Genomic DNA, 20,111 nt, shown 5'->3' with positions numbered 1-20,111 from the left:
TCTTTTTGCATGATTATTCCATCAATTGCAGTCGTGGACAATGAAAGGACATCAGCCTGTGGACTGCCTGAGGTGTTATGGAAGTCCAGGTTGTTTTATAGCAGCCTTCCAGGTCATCTGCAATTGTTGGTCTGGTGTCTCTCCACCTTCCTCTGACAATAGCCATAGATTTCTCTATGGTGTTACAGGTAGGCGGTTTGCTGGCCAATCCAAAGAAGTAAAACCATGGTCATCTGAACCAGGTATTGGTACTTTGTGGCAGTGACCCTCCTAGGACACTGAGGCGTGCAGGCAAGATTGTGGCTGACCCCCTGCCCCACGGTCAAAACTGTTTGAAACACTTCCCCCTCTGGCAGGAGCTGCGGTCGCAATCAGGACCCAAAACCTTGCTGTCCAGTTGTAAGCCATGATCCTCAAGCCACAGTAAAAACCAATGGGTCATGGTGAACCAAGGTATTAGGTAGCGTTTTGGCCCCAAAAGTCTGGGCAGGTGGCCCAAGTCCTGCTGGAAAAGTGAAATCAGCATCTCCATATAAGCTTATCAGCAGAAGCTGAACTGAATTTTCTGAGATACTGAATTTTGGGTTTTGTTAGCTGTAAGCCATAATCATCAAAATTAAAAGAATTAAAGGCTTGAAATATTTTACTGTGTAATAAATCTATATAATATTGAATTACTGAAATAAATGAACTTAGTCATGATATTCTAATTTATTGAGATGCACCTGTAGATTCTGAGCAACACTCCTCCTAGGTCTTGTTCTTCAAATGTGGCTTAATGCCACTGTAATGCTTCAAATGTGAAGGGGGTCATTTGTAGTGATGTGTCTGGGACTTGTTACCTGTAACTGCATCTGGCCCTCAGCGCTTTATTCTGGTTCACTCACCATTCTGTCATTTAACAGCAGGCAGCTGGATTTAAAAGGTGTAAAACACACTACACTTCCTGCTCAGCTCCAAATGACAGATTCAGTTGGCAACTAACTGAACATAGTTAAGCATTTAGTTAGTTCAGATTTAAATAACCTGCTGACATTGTGAAAACTCTGACCCTCTGACTTTGGACAAGCAGTGGGGAAAACTCAACTACTGTACTGGAGAATAACTTTGAATTAAACCAATTGTACCTAAATATTTCCATTTTATGCTGTATGTCTAAATATATGGAAATATTGCTTTACCTTTTTATTTGACAGCTTGTATGCAATATCCTAATCTGAAAACTGTTTTTAAAGTGCAACTCATTGCTAAACAAGAAACTACCTGAAGTTCGATATTGTGCTGTGTCAGGAGCTTGTATTTTCCAGTCCTCTTGACCCTGGTCCCTGCTCAACCAGTTTTTCATCTTACTCCCTTCAGGGATCCAGATACAGGATACTAAAGTATTATCAGTGTATATATGTAAAAATCCAATCAGCAAAGACAAACAAACAAAGACAGTCTTGGCTTTAAGTAAAGCATAAATCCCACATTTTGTAGATTTAATTATGCAAAAATAAACTTTATTGCAACTTTTGATGAACAGAGGAAATACTGACAATGGAGAAGAGTAGTATGCAACTAAATGGATCAGTACAGAAGCTCTTGACCACAGAAATGGATAAAGATCAACTTCAGCAAAGATATTCTTAAAACCACTCTCTAAATAATTCAAGATTTTGACAACTTGTTAGTGGTGATTAGGAATCCAACAGCCAACAAATCAACTTGAGTTAACACTGGTAAGCTGCAAGTGTGTAAAAAGAAAGTAGCTCACTCAGGGAAATAAAATAAACACTGAATGAGTGGGTGATTAGATACTTTACCAAAATACTGTAATGCTATTCACATCTCGGAAGAAATAAAAGTAACCGTTACTTAAAATATGGACCATGTTTTGCAAAGGATGTATAGAAAAAAAAAACCTAACGCCATCTTCAGCTTTTAGTAACAACTTCACACATTTACAGATTATAATACAAAAAGGAAAAATACATTTCATAAAAATATTACTACTGGTTTTTAATCAATATGGCTTTTGGACTGTGCAGTTAGAACCAAATGATGAGATTCATATATTAAGGGTTTGTCTCATTTTTAAGTTGTGCTTTTAAAGATAGGTCTGAGTATTCTGGCCCAAATGCAAACGCTGTGTTACATACATTCTCTTTAATGAATCATGAGCTCTTATTAAAAAACTGTTTTAAAATTAATTTTTCCTTTGGTTACAGTAAATCTTCTAAGTAATAAAGTAACATTTCTAATATATAATGTCCCATTGGGACCTTTTTGGGGAAACACAATCTATAATACTATTAGACTATTAGCAAATCTTAATATTCTCCAAAATAATAATTTATCTAATATAATTCATTCAAAATAAACTCCAGTTAAAGTTAAGCATGAAATCATTTGCATGGATAAACATAACATGAAGGCCTTTTTATATGATAAACAATAATTCAAATACCAGACCTGCTCCAAAATAGAACATAAATATACAATTAATTTACATAACAATGCCATCTGCACTATTACAGTATAACTCCAAAGAATATTAGAATTACAAGGAGTAAATAATAAATAAGATGTGTGAACAAATGTGAGCTTTGTCACTGTGCACTAGCACAAGACTCAGTAGTACAGTTACAATGAGAAAAGTTGGAATTAGGCGCCTACCTCGGGTCAGTTTTCCCCACATTACAGTTAGGTTGCAGGGAAATAAAAGAGACCCAAAACATACCAAACAGAACACTTCATTCTGCAGCTTCTCATAAAAACAAAAAGCCTAATTTCTAATCCTGCCATTAGCTCACATAATGTATGAATGTGCAGTTAGCCCAAACTGAGGCTACACCTTTACTCAGCTCCTCTCTATACATTTATTGAGAAAGTATATGATCCTATACCATATTTATTGCCCTCGAATGGCTCCGTACCTGGTAGGAAAAATACATTTACAAAAGAGTGTATCTGTGGAACCTGCCTGCTCGACCATATCAAGGCTCAAATGGTCAAAGCTGACTTTATCAAAGGTCTTCTCACGTCAGCTAGGTGCAAAAAGTCACGTATGTACAGAAAAATTGCACTTGTTCAACTGCAAGTATGAGAAAACTCTGATATAAACTGCTGAGTGAGTGAACCTTGGGCACTGTGCTGATCTGTTTCACCTCTGCCCTTCAGTTTTTCCTGTTCCTCCTCTGATAGATAGCTGAGGTCAAAATCTGTTCTGACTGTAAACTGCTGTTAAACTAGAGCTTTCAAACCACACAACTTCCTCCTAAAAGCCATTCTCAACTCATTAATGGTCCTCCCTGCCACAAAACGCACGTCTTTCAACCATACAAGAATCCCTGAAACTCAAAATGGAACGTACTAGAAAAACGGAACTTAAAAATATATTTTAAATACAAGCACATATATTACACTGGCTGTGTAACATATGCCATATTTACATGCCTTACAAGGAGTGCAAATCTTCTGAAAGCGCCAGAAAACATTTCCTAATGCAAAACCACCAACTAAAACATGTGATAAACAGTGATTATACAAAGATCATAGTTAGTATATTGCGCAACACAACTGACTGTAACAATCAAGATGATAATTAATCAGTGAGTAAGTGATACAAGTGTTGTGTGCAGTGAATAGCTTCTTGATAGAGGTTATATGAAGATGCATTGCTCGAAATTCTAGTTTCCCCAGTCTTTTGGAGCACCTTTCAGCGGCTGTGTCCAATCCTATTCTCCAGTTAAAGTCAACGTGACCGGTCTGCATGGCTCAGAAAGCAGGGAGAGGAAGGGAGGGTGGAGGGTGGGGAGGGTGTGTGTGAAAGTGGAGATGATGGAGGAACAAGGAGTGTAAGTGTGTGTGCGTGCAGGAGGGGTATAGGTTGTGTGTCGTTGTGGTTAAGACAGTTTGTTTGATATTAGTTCCTTTTAGGAGGCAGTATCAGTAAAAACAGTGGTTTAATGTGGCGGTGTGGAGAAGTCTGCGCCAAAAAGCAGATCAATAAAGTGATCAGTCACTAACAGCCCTGTGAGGTGTGCAGTGGGTGGGGGGTTAAGCTGAGGGGCAGTGTTGTCCTTGGAGCTTGGGCTGAGATGTCATTTGTGATGTTTTCACTGGCACGGTGGCTCAGAAGGCAGTGGTGACGGCGTTTCCTCGCCTCGTCCCTAGACGGAAAATTTCCCCCGGCACCGTGTCCAGCTGTTCGTACGCCAGCCGCCCCTCCTCACCTGCCACAAACACAAGAGTCGTCTATAAACACTGATGACAGATAACCTTTTTCAGTCCAAGGGTTAAGAGTAATCCAGTTTAAAGTTTAATCCAGTGTGCATCACAAGCTCTTAAAGGTCTAGAGTGTAGGATTTAGTGGCATATAGCGGTGTAGTTGCAGATTGCAACTCCCTCGCTTCATCCTCCACTTCCAAGCGTGAAGGAGAAAGGCCCAATCTGGAGCCAGTGTTTGTTTTTTTCCCTTCTGGGCTACTATAGAAACTATGGCGGCTCAAAATGGCAGCCTCAATGGAAAGCGACCCGTGTGTAGATTTTCATTTTCAGGTGATTATACACTAAAACACATCAATGAATATTATGTTCTATTTCTATCAATGGATCCTCCTAAATGTTTCACACTCGACCTTTAAGAAAACAGAAGGCTGAAGAAACTAAATATTCCCGTATTATACTGTACGAACTACATTTATATACATCTATGCTTTATGGTGTGAGGTACATTGTAGCAGTTGTGTAAAAAATACAGTTCAGAAATTATTGTCATTTGTAAAAGTGTAACAAAAAGGTCAAGCTGAGTAATAATTTCCATTAATTTGTTACTCACCAAATGTGAGCAGGGTTTCTATGGCAACGTGGCGAAGCTCTTCATCAGCTGAATCACACAGTGCTACGACCGCCCTGATACTCTCTACTGCCTGCAGACAGACAGACAGGAAACCACTGTTTATGACAAATTCCTCCAAGTGTCACATTTCAAATAAGAAGCAAAAACCAATGACATGTTGAAATACAATTTTTACCCAGTAAGAGTTTTATAGTCTATCTTAATAGAATATCTATATGTCACATGTAGTGTTCATTGAAAGAATAATGGTTCACTGTAATCATTCCCCCTATCCATACTGTCTTACAGTGTGCAAGAACACATGTTAAAGTTCAGCTGCAGCTAACCTGAAACAGTCTCAATAACCAAATCAAGTGGTTATCTTTGTCCTGGCAGTTGGGAGTAGATTTATTGCTGGTGTTGTGTCCTGGCTACAAACCTACATGCAACTACCAGGAAGTCTCACTCCACTGTGAACTTAAGAATGCATTTTTTGCACAGAACAAGGACTGTATGTTTTCTCCTCTACCTCTTACAGTAAAGTCAGGCTGGGGAGAGATCTCTTCGTGGCCAGGAAATAGAGGAGGAATGTTAACAGTGGACAACAGCTCTTTAAACGTACATATGGCATGTTAAGCTTATCTCAGTATAGGGGCCACTGACCTGCAGACAGCTGAGAGCTGAACAGGCCGCCCTCTGGCTCTGACCTCCAGCCTCTGACAGCGCCTGGGTGTAGCACTCCACAGCCTGTAGACACACACAGACATTCAAACATGGCTTGCGGCATCTGTCAAAGCTATTTAAAATGTTGTTTACACATAGGTCTCTCAAACAGTCTCTTTAGCACTACTCACCCTGGTCCTGAAGTGGCTGCGTGACGCTCCTGAAGAGAGGTAGTCTGCTGCTGCCTTGTTGACCTGAGGGTCCTCTGCAGTTAGCAGAGAGGCCAGGGCCCTCAGGGTGCTGTTTCTAGGCCAAAGGGACGACACAGGCACCTGCTCCAGCTCTGCTAGACAGCGAGAATAATCCCCGCTGCACAGAGCCTCTGCAAACACATCTACAACACAGACACAGACAAAGGTCAACATTTAAACATAAAAAATGGGGTGTCATGCAATTATCTATACTACTGACATGATGAATTTATCAGTGTTTAACTTGGTTTTTTAAAAAGCAATCAAAATCATGTAAAAACACTCCATTTCTTGCTTTTTTCTTCCTTACTCACAATGACTCATAATCAGCAGTGCTTTTGTGTGTTTACCTACTGTACACTGGCCCATAAAGTCCTCTTAAAGAACATTTTGGGTGTTGGTAGACAGAAAATCCAAGTGAAAATTGATTTAACTGATCTGCTTTTTTAACAAAATAATATTATATTTTTTGGTGGAGATCATTAAATCTAAAATCTAAAATGAAAGATTCCTTTTTATCCTTCTGCGGAGTAAAAGTGGAGGATTTAAATGACTCAGTGGCAGAAAGGCACACTGGCCATGATTAAATTAAGAGTCAATATTAATTAAGTGTCGCCCCCTTTTGGCTCACCCTCTCTGGCCAGATGCAGCAGGTGTGTCTCCATGTCCTGTACTTCATGTTGTAAGATGTAGCTGTGGAACTGAAACACAGTGAGGACGTCCTGGGAGAGTGCAGCGGCAGGAGGATTGTGTGCCGCCACCAGATCGTCCCTGTCCACCAACTCACCCACAACAACACTGATCACTGGAGAGAAGAGAAAGAAATCGGTGGTCAGAGAAAACTTGCCAACGGGAACTACATTTGCATTGTGAAGATCTAATTAATATATAATACTTTAAAATAATCAGTGGTGGAAGATGTATTCAGATCCTTTATCTGAGAGCAGCGAGATGGAGTGGAGTAGTATTATAAAGTTTCATAAAATGTAAATCACGTGTGGTACAAATACCTTGAATTGTAAATATAAATGTACTTAACTAAATGTGTTACATTCCACCACTTAAATGAATCAAAGTCTGTTAAATTTTAGTTCTTAATGTTCTTCATCCACATTATGTTCAGCAACTACAATGTTCTCATTTTCCCTAAAGAACTAATTTATAACTGATTTGCAAACCAAATTAGTGGCCCAGTAGAAGCTTAACAGTAATTAAAAACACAGAAACAAGACTGTGTTGCAAACAACAACAGATGAAATGTTAAGTGTGACCTCTGGCTTGTTTGCAGAAAGAAAACCGAGATGATCCAACCTGTGTTGGCGTCTTGTGGGTTTCTCTCCTGCAGCACTGCTGTGTAGCGCTGGTTCATGTGTTTGAACACTCTGTCCAGTGTGGTGTGGAAAAGTCCTGCAGATCCGCTGCACTCTGACCACAGAGTCATCAGCTGTGGGCGCTCAGCAAGGCCCGGCAGAACTGAGAGAATAGGACCAAAACACAAGGTCAGACGCTACAAACCCCTTAAACCAGAAAGTCCTTTTGGTTAGGTGGTCAGATCTTTTCATACAACACTTAATAATAACTGACTGCTCTGAAGAAAGATTACTCTTGAGATAGAACGCTGGATTGGAAACCCACATAACACCCCACTTGTTGGTACCTACCATCAGCAGCAGAGGTATTTGCTCCAAGTCTGTCCACACTGATCTCTGCTAGCTCCTCTAACAGCTGAGTCTGTCCGGACAGTTTAAGGAGAAGACTGCGACGCTGCCACACACCCACCCCACTGGTCAACATCTACCATTACAGGAAGAAACAAAAGGCATGTGAGATGTTTGTTCCAGTAAGCTGCTGGTAAGACAAACAGAATTAATGTCAACTGTAACTATTCCTTTATTATTTATGCTCTACAACATGATGTCAGATGTGATAAGGAGCTCCACCTGTATAAGATGATTACAGTACTGCAGGTGGATGACGATAGCCACGTCCAGGTTCTCATTTCCAGTGGTAAGAGGCAGGGGGCTTCCTGCCACGCTGTTGCCCACCCCGGTGTCCTCTGTCAGGGCTTCGCTCAGGTGTCCTCTGGCTTCTGGATGCTGGCCCCTAAGGCAGGTTAATACCACGAGTCAACACCAAGTGGCAGCAGCATCACACAGAACAGTAATCTACCGTACTTAGAGTAAAATGTCTTTCAATCAAGTGCTGCCATGATGCTTGACAATGCAGATTTACTGTTTTTACTGTTTAAGAAACCCTTTAAAACCCTTTCTTTCATAAATCAATAGCTAAACTGACTTGAAACCAAACACCAAGAACCTGCACCGAGTACCTGCACCTACTTCAGCTCTTACTGCGGTGATACAATAACAAAATGTTTCTTAGTGTCGATGTCAGCCAACACAAAGTGCCTCCGTCCGTCTCCGTCCACTCACCCGATCCTTTCCCCATCTGTATCAAAAAGTGGAGACCTCTGTTGGATATTGAGGACAGCGTTGTCATCTCCAGTGTCTTCGTCATCGAAGTCAGAGGTGTTGAGGAAGTCAAAGCTCTCCAGGGCACTTTCCACTGTCAGACTGAGGCTGGACGATCGACTCCTGTGACCCGGGAGTCGACACTGTGGAGAGAAAGGGTGGTGAGACGCAGGAGATGGTCGGTTAATAAATAATAACAAATCCTGGAGATGTTACCTGACTATATCAGATGCAGATTTAAAGACAGAGGACAGCGTCTTTAAAATAAAAGCCCTGTGTACAGTAGTAAGTCTGTTGGTGTTTGTAACAAGATGATGCATTTAGTTCAGTTCTCATATTTAGTCCTCATCTTTTTAAAAGTAGATCTTTGCTTGAATGGTGAGGAACTTCAGAGTACTTTCACTATGTAATATGTGATGAGAAGGATTTAAGGATTATGTAATGTATTTAATTCATTTAAAAAAAAATAGTAAGTAAGTAAAAATAAACAAATATATATAAAAAAACATTTGGTCAAAAGTAACATTCCCTGATTCTCAGATCTTGTACATGTATAAAATAGAAAGGGACAAGGGTTTAGTCACCTTGAGCAGATCCTCCAGACGCATCACTTCCTGCTCCAGGTCCTGCAGCTCTCGGCAGCGGTGAGTGAGAGACTCCAGCCTCATCAGCAGGCTGTGGATGGCCTCTTCAAGGCTGCTCTCCAGGAAAGCCCTGCTTCCCTCTCCAGCCCAACTCAGGCTTCCTCCTCCCTCCGTGGAGATCCCACTTGGCGGCATAATTTCCGAAGAAGTCAGCCTCTTCACAAGCTGCCTAGTCAGGCTGCCCGCCTCCTCTGTGTCCAGTTCCACAGGTTTCAGTTCATCAGTGTGGTCTAAGAAAACGTCCTCTGGAGCCACTGTGGACAGGTGGCCGTCAGAACAGAGAGACGGGGCAGCCGAACCACAGGTGGAGCCAGAATTTCTTTGAGACTCTGTTCGCTCCCACTCAGAGTCCTCCGCCACCTCGGCTTCATCGCTGGCGAGGCTGGCACTAGTGCCCCTACTTCCTCTACTGCCCGTCTCCCCATCCTCTTCGTACTCCTCCTCCTCTTCCTCCTCTAAATGCTCCTCTGCTATGGAGTCCTCCCGTGTTGGGAGGATTTGTGCAGGTGATAGGTCTGTTTCTGGAGGAGTGACTGTGATCTCAGGGTTGGACTGTGCGTGGGAGTGGGAGCTTGGGGCGGGGCTGGGACTGGGCGTGGAACCAGAGGTGTCGGAGAAGGTGAAGGAGAGACGCTTGCACTCAGCCACGCCGCAGCCACCATTCTCAAAGACATCATCCGGCAAAGTGGACTGGAAGGAGAGACGGGGGTAAATATGTGTGACTAGATTAAGATTAAGACTGAGATATAGCTTGAAATCAGTGCATGGAAGACAAAAAAGTACAAGAGAAAGCTCCGTCAAGTGGAAAAAGAGATAGCAGACATACTCTGACAAACTAACTCCACTTGTCTCATTAAATTCTTATGGCCAGGTCAGTTTAACCAAGATAGAATGACAGTAAGCTAAATCTGAAACCACAAGGAACACACAATTCAAAGCATGTCATGCAAATAAACATGCAAACAGCCACACATGGCATTCTTTAGCCCACAGAAAGCCAAGTGTGTCCACACCAGCAGAGGTGCCCATCCCCATCATGTCACTGAGGTAGAAGGCACACAAAAGTCAGGTTAGGAGGGTCGAGGGGCCACAACACACTCACATAGACCTCCAGACTGGATTTGGGCCTTGGCCGGAGTGAGGCCAGGTCACCAAACGAACGACTGCGCCTTAGCTTCTCTAGCAGGGTGTCTCGGAGCATGTGCAGGAAGGAGAGGCGCTGGCGTTCCACGGGATATGGCCGCCACTTCTTAACACAATGCAAGCAGGCAAATAGGACGAGGTGTTGGGTATTCGAGTGAGGGCAGGTGAGTGAGAGACAGGAGGGATGGATAAATGTATAAAGTGGGACAGAGTGTGGGTAAGGGGTTTTTGATGTGGAAATGCAAAAGGAGAGGAGGATAGCAGGGAAATGGGTGAGGGTTAGTTTAGGGGTAGCACTAGCACTAGCATAAGCATGATGCATCAACAGGAAAAATGTGTGCCATTATACAATATCTAATTGTAGGGCACAGACTCAGGTTAGTGTGCAGGGACAACGGAGGTACACAAAATGTCATCTCTTTCACCTCAATTCACTCAGTTAAAGCCTAAAAAAAGATTGGATTTTCTCTTCCAGCCTAGGTGGTGATCTAAATTGATTTTGGGGGAGAGTCTTCCATCACACCAGTAAAGCTAAAGCAGGTTTGTGTGTTGCACTCACAAAGAAGGAGGTGTCCTGGAAGGTGGGGGTCTCCGGCGTGCCCTGGCTGTAGACTGACACTCGTCTCTGGAGCGCTGTAGCTTTGCTCACGTTGCCAGACGACAGAGTCAGGTCCTCAACATCGAAGGGGCTGGATAGGGAAATGAAAACAAGGCACTTACTGTGATTGCCCTCTGTGTTTTATCCATGCCTACCTTCATATACTGTATAAGTGATTTCATTAATTGTATTTGGTTAGTAAACTTCCATAATTTGTAATGACCATGTTTCTCCACCAGATGGCAGATAGCTACAAGTAATGTAGACCGAATTTACACCAATAACAAACCGGCAACTTAACACACAGCCAATGACTGAGATACTGACTGTGCAGGAATACAAATGGCTATAAGAAGTATAACAAGAACAATTGAGAGATAAAATCATTGCGGTGAAAGGCTCTGTAGCTATATCTGACTGAAACACTGCAAACCCTTCATCCCTTTTATAAACTGAAAACTGAATATACTCACCCTAACTAAATTTCATTGAAACTTTAGTGGACTTTGACGAATCTCCATGAAATAACAACAAAATGATCAGCTAATTTTAACCTCCCAGTAGTCAGTCTATCTAATTCATCTATACTGTAATGTGTAAATGTGCAAATCAACAAACATCTTCGGAAACTTTCCCTAAAATTTGGTTATTAAATGTGGTTATTAAAATGCAAATTCAATTACTTTTATATGCAGTGATGAAAACTGTTTATAAATCTCATTATATGGGGCGCCCCAGTAACCTAATGCTTATTGTGCATAACGCATAACTGCAAAATCCACAGTTTGACTTCAGAACGTGGGACCTTTGTTTCTCTCCATGTTTTCTGTCTCTCTTCTACACTGACTGTCGAAGGCCAAAAAAATAATGTAAAAGAGTCGACTTACTACCACGTGACCTCCAGGTTGAGTTTAATGGTTCCCAGGTCGTTAACGTCCACAGCCACCACCTGAGGCATGGCAGTAAACAGCTCCTTGGTCTCACAGATCACGCTGCCCACCAGCATGTGAGTGGCCAGGCCCTTCAGTTCCGTCACCTGATTGGGGCCAACAGACAACCTTTGTTTACAACTCAGGTCAAGAAAGCGATAATACGGGTTCTTTTGACATCAGGACATAAGTCAGATGATTGTCGATAAATTGTTTTCTTCTGTAAATTATCACTCTTGAAGTCAGACAGAGACAAAATCTACAGCTTATAAGGTTGGACCTGCTGTATAGTGAGGTTTGCACTGGCATGATGAAATCAGGAGAAAATGTCTGTTATGAAGAATCAACCAAGGAACCAAGGAATCTGACAAATATGGTCATAGGATATTGTGCATGAAAAACAAACTTGCACACAAGTTGCACATTTGATTTGGAATAATTTACTGAAGTAAAACAGTATTTTAGGCACAAAGTTATGTATCTGGATTTCTACAGCACCTTGATGTTGATAAGGTCAGTGATGAGAGGCATGAAGACCATCTCATCTCCATCCCAACTCTGTCTGGAGTTGACTTCAATCCTTCCCTTCAACTTCCACCTCTGGCGACCGTACCGCATAAAGATCTAATGGAAGGCAGAGTAGAAAAAGAAAGAAGTAAGCCTGACGCAAGAGGGATACTTCTTATTCTACCATTTCATTCTGCTGGAAACCACCAAACTCCAACTTGTAGGTTTACTAAAAGTATAAATTGTCCTGTTCTATCTCTGAACTGAATGGTTTAGCACAATTTCACACATGGATAACAGCCCTGTGTTACATAAACATATAAAGGTACTTGCCTCATACTGGTCTCCAGGACAGAGCCTAGCAAAGCCTGCCAAACCTGTCAGAGAGAGGAAATTGGTTTAAAAAAAAAAGCCTTTGGACAGGATATGAGCAAAAAAAAAAAAAAAGCCAAAGCAAGCAACCTCTTTTGGTTTTAGGTGACTTTAGTATTTAGCTGGGTGATTTACAATGAAGAGGTTCCCACTACAGTTCACATAATGGGTTTCTTGTTGTCAGGATCAAAGCCGTGACAGGATAAGGCTTTTTCCCACTTGGTCAATGATGATCTTGAAAACACAGTGTGGGTATGAATAGGTAGGTAATGTAGTGAATACAGTAAGATGATTAAATCTCAGCTCATCACCAAAACATTCTTGTAAACATTAGTGAAAGTAAAAGGCATCTATTAATGCCTTTTACTTTCAGAAAGGAGTATCGGTATGTGAATCAGTTTACTTGTCATTTGGACAACGTTTTCTTATCTCACCTTTCATTTTGATGTGAAATTCCCCGAGCAGGTTCTCCAGCTCGCTCTCGAACGTGCTCATGTTCTGTAGAAGGAGAGACACATACGACTGATCACATAAAAAGCCCTTTGTCACGCAAGACAAGAACAACAATAGCAATCAAGTTATCTCAAGAGACTTTGACAAAGCCAGTCAACACTAAACTGCAGACGAAGCAGGACAGCTGGTGAGACAGGTGATGAGACAGGTGATAAGAGGTGTGTGTGTGTGTGTAACTGGGATTTAAAGGTCATTCTTTAATTATATGAGTATATACCTCAGTGTTTACCGATGACAGTGTAAGCAGATAACAATACCCGTGTGACCCAATGTTTAATGCATGTTGTTATATTTTTAGATGATGTGTGAATGTGAATGTAACACCTAATTTATTCCTCTCTCCTCAAAAGTCTACCTGTCTGCCTTTGATCAGGTAAAGAAGTGTTTTCATGCAAAACTCCCCATATACTATTCCCCATACACTGTAAATGATGCTCTATGCCAGTACCTCAGTGTATTCCTTGTAGCGGCGGTTGACCTCTGCGATGCTCTCCTTGGTGCCTTTAGTAGAGGGAGAGGAGGAGAAGGCCTGCTTCATCCGACTGGCACCGTCCCTCAGACGGCTCTGGATGCAGAAGGCCTCGTACAGCTCGTCCACCTGAAAGCATGCACACAGAGTCCCTCCATCTATAATAAACGCTTACACAAGAGCAAGCATGCATTCATACACAAACTTTAACATTTATTAGTGCACAGACACACACGAGAGTGTGAGAGACTTCTGCACTAATGAAACGAAGCAAGTCTTTGAAGCTTGAAACCCTCCTTACGTTACATCAAAACATCCCTGGGCAGGAAACTCCTCACAAACTTCCAACTGCCATCTAAATTATTCTAGATGTGTTCACATCTCACTGGAATTCATTCATGGATGCCCAACACAGCTTCAGGCATGTGCAGTATTCAGTAACATTTATCAACGGTTCTTCAGCAAGAGCAAAAATAGCCATTGTTGAGAATGAAACACTGATGAAATATTTAAAAAGATGGTATAAATAAATGGTTAAAATGTGAGCAGATACAGCTGGTATCTATCAATGTAACAGTAGCCTCCAGTGGCAGACGCCCATGCCGTCCCAGTAAGCGACCCTAGTGGGACACTCCCAAAGCGGGGGAACAACAGACGGCGTTTAGAGCTCATTTGGAGACGTCTGCCCGACTTCAGTTTGCAGTACCAGTCTGATGTAACCCAAACCCACAGGGAACGACTCCATCAACATCCTGCTGCCTTACTGCGAGCTGAAATGTTGGGAGTTTCAACCGAAATGAAATCATCAAGATGAAGGTGATGTTGTAACCAGAGCAGCAATAGTTCTATCGAGCGTGATGATGAGAAATTCACTTTTCTGTCCAAAGCCAAAGGTGATGGAGCTTGAGCGGCTAGCATGGCTAAACACGGTGGCTCAGAATGACAGAAACAAACGAAAACAAAAAAAGCACTTTTGCTGAGTCACTCAAAGTCATTTCTATTCTATTTCTAGCTACCAGCAGTCCAGATTTTCAGTGTCCCGTCGGTCTAATTTTCTGGCTTTCCTGAATTTGGAGTGGCAGCAGGGCAAAACAAAACACCTCTGGTGAGTCTCATCAAAGGGAAATATTGCAGCCTGCCTGACGAGAGCGCTGAAATATTGATGCCTCGCGCTCTTTATGGCTCTCATTAGGGAGAAGCGGGAGAAAATGGGCCATTCTGGCTCCTGCCATCCTAACAGCTTCTCTGAGTGTTTGTTTGTGCATCTATGTGCATGAGACGTACACTGTCAGCATGTTTGTGAGAGTAGACTCCGCGACTATGTATGTGGGCATGTTTACATGTGTATGGAGAGCATGTTGTTGCTGTGGTGGGTGGGCACATGAGGGTAAAAAGTGAAAGTGGTTTGCAGTGGGGTGTTTCTGTTCTAGAGGATGGGTAATGTAGCTGGATGATGCTACAATATTGTTGGCAGACATACTTAAAAAAACAAAAACACCCAATCCCCACCAACTCTACCTCAAACCGACCAGCCCCCCTCAGCAACACCCACCCCCGACTAGGACCCAGCCCCGTCTGTCTGTCTGTGGTATGTGGTGTATGTGGGAGTGCTGCAGCAGCTGAGCTGAGCCAGCAATAAAACACCCTCCAACCACAGCTTTTATTCTCAGCCCCTCTGATTGGCGTGGAGCTGGTTCAGAGCCACCAATCGACAGCCTTAAAAGAACATTTGTTTACAAGAAAACAAGGCAACGCATGAGCAGTGGAGGGTGAGCTGAAGTCAAAAGACACATTCATCCAAGTGAACTTTTGCACCGATTAAGTGAAGAAATACTACAATATTGTGCTCACATAAATGAGAAGACAACTACAATAAGTCATTCATTTTGAGGAAATGATGTGCCACTGTAGTAAAACTGGGCCTTCACAAACTGGGGCTGATGAATAGCCATCATTCTTCTCGGGCAGCAATCATATCATTATCAGCTAATTAAGCTATTTTTCTGTCCCCAATTACAATAGCCCCTTGCTGCCTTCAAGGAAATGTCCTTTTGAAGGTCAGCCAAGCTCCACTCCATCGGTTTGCCATCAGCATATTGCTACGCCTCGGGCACGTTTCACCCCAGAAAAAGAAGAAACGTAAAAGGCAAAACACAAACAAAGAAAAGACAGAAACCTCAACATGGGCAAATGGATCAAATGTGAGATAAAAACACACCAGCAGTACTGAACAGAGGAGAGGCCTGGGCAACAGAGAAAGACAATGGTCTTACTAGCTAATATGCTCCTTTGACATATGTATTTATTTTGTATTATTTGGAAAATTGAAAACAATTGAAATAATTTAAGTTAATGGGTTCAGTAATGTTATAGGCAAAATACCAAAAAACACAGCTTTTTAAATGTCCATATTTTCTGGTTCTTTGTTTTCATGATAATAATCAGAATATTTTGGATTCAAAGAAGCAGCCTGTAGACTTCTAGGACTTGTAATGGACATTTTTTTACTATGGTTTTATATTTTATAGACGAGATGATTAAACAATCAAGAAAATACATTGACAGATTAATGGATAATAAAAATAACCACACCAACAAAAACTTACCATCACTAAGACAAAGCCTGGATCTATGTACAACTTTATATCCATAACCTCCCTAACATAAGTAATGGATTTCTGGGTCAAACTATGACACCAATGTGCTCATTTAAATGGCCATTTCACCGAAGCCAAAAAACACACAAACATCTAAACCTTCTTAATTAACTCTTACCAGATGTGAAGAGATATTAAATGTAAATGTATTCTAAGTCCAGTCCTCTATTGGACACAGGGTCCCTGTATTAATTACAGCTAAGTAGGATGACAAAACCTGAATGGCTCAGAGACCCAGTAGGGGATTATGGGAAAATCTTTATTGGGAAATCAATTATGCCCATGGTGAGGATAATATTGTGTTCACATCTATCATGGGTGAAAAATCCATTTCAGCTCTTATTTTTTGTGTTCTTGACTCCCTCCCAAGCTAATCCTTGTAGAAATACCAAATAATAAATACTTGTTTGGTGGTTTGACAGAGTAGTCAGATGTAAAAGTGGTTTTTTTTCACTGGGAGTTTTAAAGGATTGTGTCTGTATCTACAGTACATCTGACTTTAAACTGTGGGATTTTAAATATGAGAAGAGAATCTTGAGGATATGGCAAGAATCCTCTTAAAGTTACGGCCATTATCCCGGATTGTAGGACAATGGTGCACACACACATATATATCCAAACACATACACCCAGGGGGGGCGAGTGATTATAAGCAGATTAAAACAGGCAGGCCACATCAAACAGCATCAAACACACATGCCTCTCTCTGGGGATCTGGGGGCGTGTGTGTGTGTGTGTGTTGGTGGCAAGATTAGCATTCAAGGGAAGAAGGGAACGTAAAAAGGCCCTATATTAAAAATAATCACATGCAAAGTATTCACACTCATTCTGGATTGAATTTGGCACATGGTTACCACACAAACGCACAATTTCTATCTCTCTTGGGGGAGGAGGACGCGCCTGGCAGACACTCTTCTCACCTTCAATCTCTGTCACTCATCTCTTTAATGATGCCCTGCTGAAACTAGTAGCACGCACACGCACACACACACACACACACATCACAGACCCTATCCCATGCAGGACATCATAGGGGTTGTATTGTACCACCTGCTTCCTTCATGTGTGCCAATTACAGCTGGGACATCTGCAGTCAGCCAGCAGCAAGAACAGGAACAAAAGACTGGGCTGATGTGAGTGACTCATACACCACATAAACACACACACACACATACACTAACAACTTGCTGATGGATGATTGTTAAGTCATCCCTCACGGCAGCTGTCCTGCACAAAGAGACACGCCTGTGCCTGAGCACAAACACTGACAAACATGTACACACTTACTGTAGCTCACAGCTGCTCAATAGAACTCAATATATAACGGAAGATGAGATGAGGTAAAGTTTATCTGCTGCTTTTGTTGTTGTATATGAAATACACAGACTGATCATTAACCATTCATTTTTGTACCTGATATGATAATAAATGTGTGTAAATGAATGTTAATACCTGTATTCTAGGTGTCCTTTTTCCCTGCATGTTGTTCTACTGAGTTAGCCATTTTCATTTCTGAGTACTCATCAGTCTGTCTGATGGTGCTATGGATGGATAAATATCAAGGTGAACGTGGTTCCTCCTCCTCCATGTACTTCCTCTTTCATCTTGTATACATTGCTAGGATACAACCAGTGTGCTTTTATAATGCTAATGTTCACAAATCCCTCAAAACATTATACCCAGCCAATAGAGAGAGAGCGCATTAAAGTCCTGCCCACACCGTAGAGGAAAACAATTCACTGCTCTCTATTGACTTGTACTGCATGAAGTTGTTATGAGCTGCCGAACTGAAAAACTGAACCTTGAAGAAGACAAAAGTAGATTCAGAAGAAGGAAGAATGGGGAAAAATGTATTGTGGATATTGTGGCACAGATCGTTTTCCCCACTAGTGGGTGTGGTTTTAAGAGAACGACACACTGCATTATGTCTCTCTATACTGGAATTCTGAGGCCGATGCTGATATTGATATTTCAGAGTAAAAAATAAACTGATAACGACTAAATATTTGATAGATTTCCCTTAAATGTGTCTTTTTTGGACAACTACAACCGAGAAATATACTGGGCCGGACATTAAACAGTAGAAACATGACACTGTTTCAAAAGATATCTGTAATATTGATTCTGTATTTTACATTTCTTGCCATTTATCAGCCAAACCCGGTACAGATATATCCACAATGAGCTCATATTGACCTCAAACATCCAGCAAATATTCACATTTGAGTATTTCTTTTTGCCATATCAACTTTTATTTAAACAATTAACTGATATTTTCAGCTCCACATTAGCTGCTGCCACAGCGCCCGTGTGTAGTACACCTGATGTGATGAGATACAGACGGGAACACCACTGCAGGGCGTGTTGAGGCAGAAGAGCACATGATCAAATGCATGCTTTCACCATGACAGGACACTGCTAACACAAGGCCAACAGCACAATGAAGGCACGACAGTGAAAAAACCACAACAAGCACAACCGCACCGTGTGTTCTGCTCTCTTTCACTTCTGTTTTTAAAGAGCGAGTCACTTAAAAGGACTATTTAAAAAGATTATATATATCCGAGAATCATCCCCTCAAATCCTGGAGGTCAGGTTGAGTTATTATCATCTGTGGTTTGGGATAGAAAGTCCATTTAATGCATCTGTAACGGCACTTAAGTCAGGATGGGAAATCGAACATGAAAACAGGAACATTTAAAAAGCAGTTTAGTTCATCTACTACACAATAAATGTGCATGTTCCCTATAAAGGTCTGTAAAGGAAAGGAAGTCACACAGGTGTACAGTTAAATCCCCCCATAAAATGCTAATTATTTCCCATTATTCTTTTTAAAAGTGGTGTTATTACTTCACTTATTATATTACTTTTCTGCAACATACTTGGTAATTGTGTCTCCCCAATATTCAGACTTTACGATGTTTAAAATCCAGTTTTTTTATTGTTAAAAACCAAAGTAATGGGAATGTTTCCATCTTCCAAGCTAGTTTTCCTCCCTGATAACAAAAGTTAATCAAAGAATGTGATCAGAAATTGTTTTCCAGGAGTTTCTTGACAATACAGGACAACTCTTGCTCACAAACAAGTCATATAATTAGCATCTGCTTCACATTTACAGATTTATTCCTCTTTTTTTAATGGTTTTAAGGGTTCATGGTGAAGTGATGCAGGGTTATTACAGGTAAGGAGCTTTGATTGGACCACACTTTACCTCTAACACAGGTGATCTGAGTGAGGAGATAAAATACAATAAAGAAATGTCCAGGAAACAAATATTACATCCAGGATTTTAGGTCATTTTAACCAATTTCCAGGTGTTTCCATGACTGGAAAACCAACATATCCAGGTTTGAACTTCTACATCTATTAACGATTAGTTACACAACGAGTAAGTGGGGTAAAGGTATATTATTTAAGCAATATCATGAGTTAAATCCCAACACTGTGTATGATATAAAACTACATACAACCCAACTATCACCAGGAAGGCTAACCAAAACCTCCCAACAAGTGAATTAACGTATTCTGCCAGCTGCTGTTACTGTAATTAAACTCGAGCAGCTTTTATTCTTAGCTGTTTAACCCAGAAAGCAGTGTCTTAATAACACTAACTACTGTTTTTAATGCGAAACAAAGCAGGAGCTAACGCTAACGTGGCTAACGCGGCGAGCTAACGTTACCTGAAACGGGTTGCTGAACTCCGGGTCCGCGAACGGGTTGCTGTCGAAATCGGACATTCTCGCCCCCCGAGGACGACGTAACCCGTTTCCGTTGGATGTGTCTCAAAGAAAAACTAACAATTGGTTAGTAAAAAAAGTTTGAGCTGAGAGCTACTCTTCCTCCCCCCCGAAAAAACCAAAAAGAAACCGAGCCCCGACTCTCTCTCTCTCTGAGGTAGCCGCAGCAGATGAGGCGGACGGAGGTGAAGCGTTGACGGTGTGTCCGGAGATAGTATCGACGTGGAGGATTGGTCGCCGGCAGCGGCATCAGATGCGATAACGAAGACTGCCAGGCGGAAGCACGGGAACGTCACTTCCTGGATACAAGGTTTTGGTTTGTTTTTCCGAGTATT

The 20,111-nt window shown here is 41.7% G+C and overlaps 1 protein-coding gene across 1 annotated transcript in view; it reads right to left on the bottom strand.

The window, feature by feature from the left end:
• Positions 1-1,480: 1,480 nt before the first annotated feature.
• The window catches only part of ripor2 (RHO family interacting cell polarization regulator 2), a 60,438-nt gene continuing 41,807 nt past the window's right edge, over positions 1,481-20,111 (bottom strand). The window contains exons 7-22 of the mRNA XM_035681109.1: positions 13,362-13,511; positions 12,835-12,898; positions 12,362-12,405; positions 12,020-12,145; positions 11,480-11,628; positions 10,554-10,683; positions 8,792-9,541; positions 8,169-8,350; positions 7,677-7,839; positions 7,398-7,530; positions 7,048-7,209; positions 6,368-6,541; positions 5,677-5,879; positions 5,486-5,569; positions 4,823-4,913; positions 1,481-4,217 (exon numbers count right to left, since the gene is read on the bottom strand). Coding sequence (XP_035537002.1) covers positions 4,117-4,217; positions 4,823-4,913; positions 5,486-5,569; positions 5,677-5,879; positions 6,368-6,541; positions 7,048-7,209; positions 7,398-7,530; positions 7,677-7,839; positions 8,169-8,350; positions 8,792-9,541; positions 10,554-10,683; positions 11,480-11,628; positions 12,020-12,145; positions 12,362-12,405; positions 12,835-12,898; positions 13,362-13,511 — 2,706 coding nt within the window. The 3' untranslated portion in view covers positions 1,481-4,116. The remainder of the gene's footprint in view (positions 4,218-4,822; positions 4,914-5,485; positions 5,570-5,676; positions 5,880-6,367; positions 6,542-7,047; positions 7,210-7,397; positions 7,531-7,676; positions 7,840-8,168; positions 8,351-8,791; positions 9,542-10,553; positions 10,684-11,479; positions 11,629-12,019; positions 12,146-12,361; positions 12,406-12,834; positions 12,899-13,361; positions 13,512-20,111) is intronic.

The sequence above is a fragment of the Morone saxatilis genome, unplaced genomic scaffold (assembly GCF_004916995.1).
Source record: "Morone saxatilis isolate NCDOM2014 unplaced genomic scaffold, NCSU_SB_2.0 Contig9, whole genome shotgun sequence".
In the NCBI taxonomy this organism is placed as follows: Eukaryota; Metazoa; Chordata; class Actinopteri; family Moronidae; genus Morone; species Morone saxatilis.
This window is presented reverse-complemented; position numbering and strand designations above follow the sequence as displayed.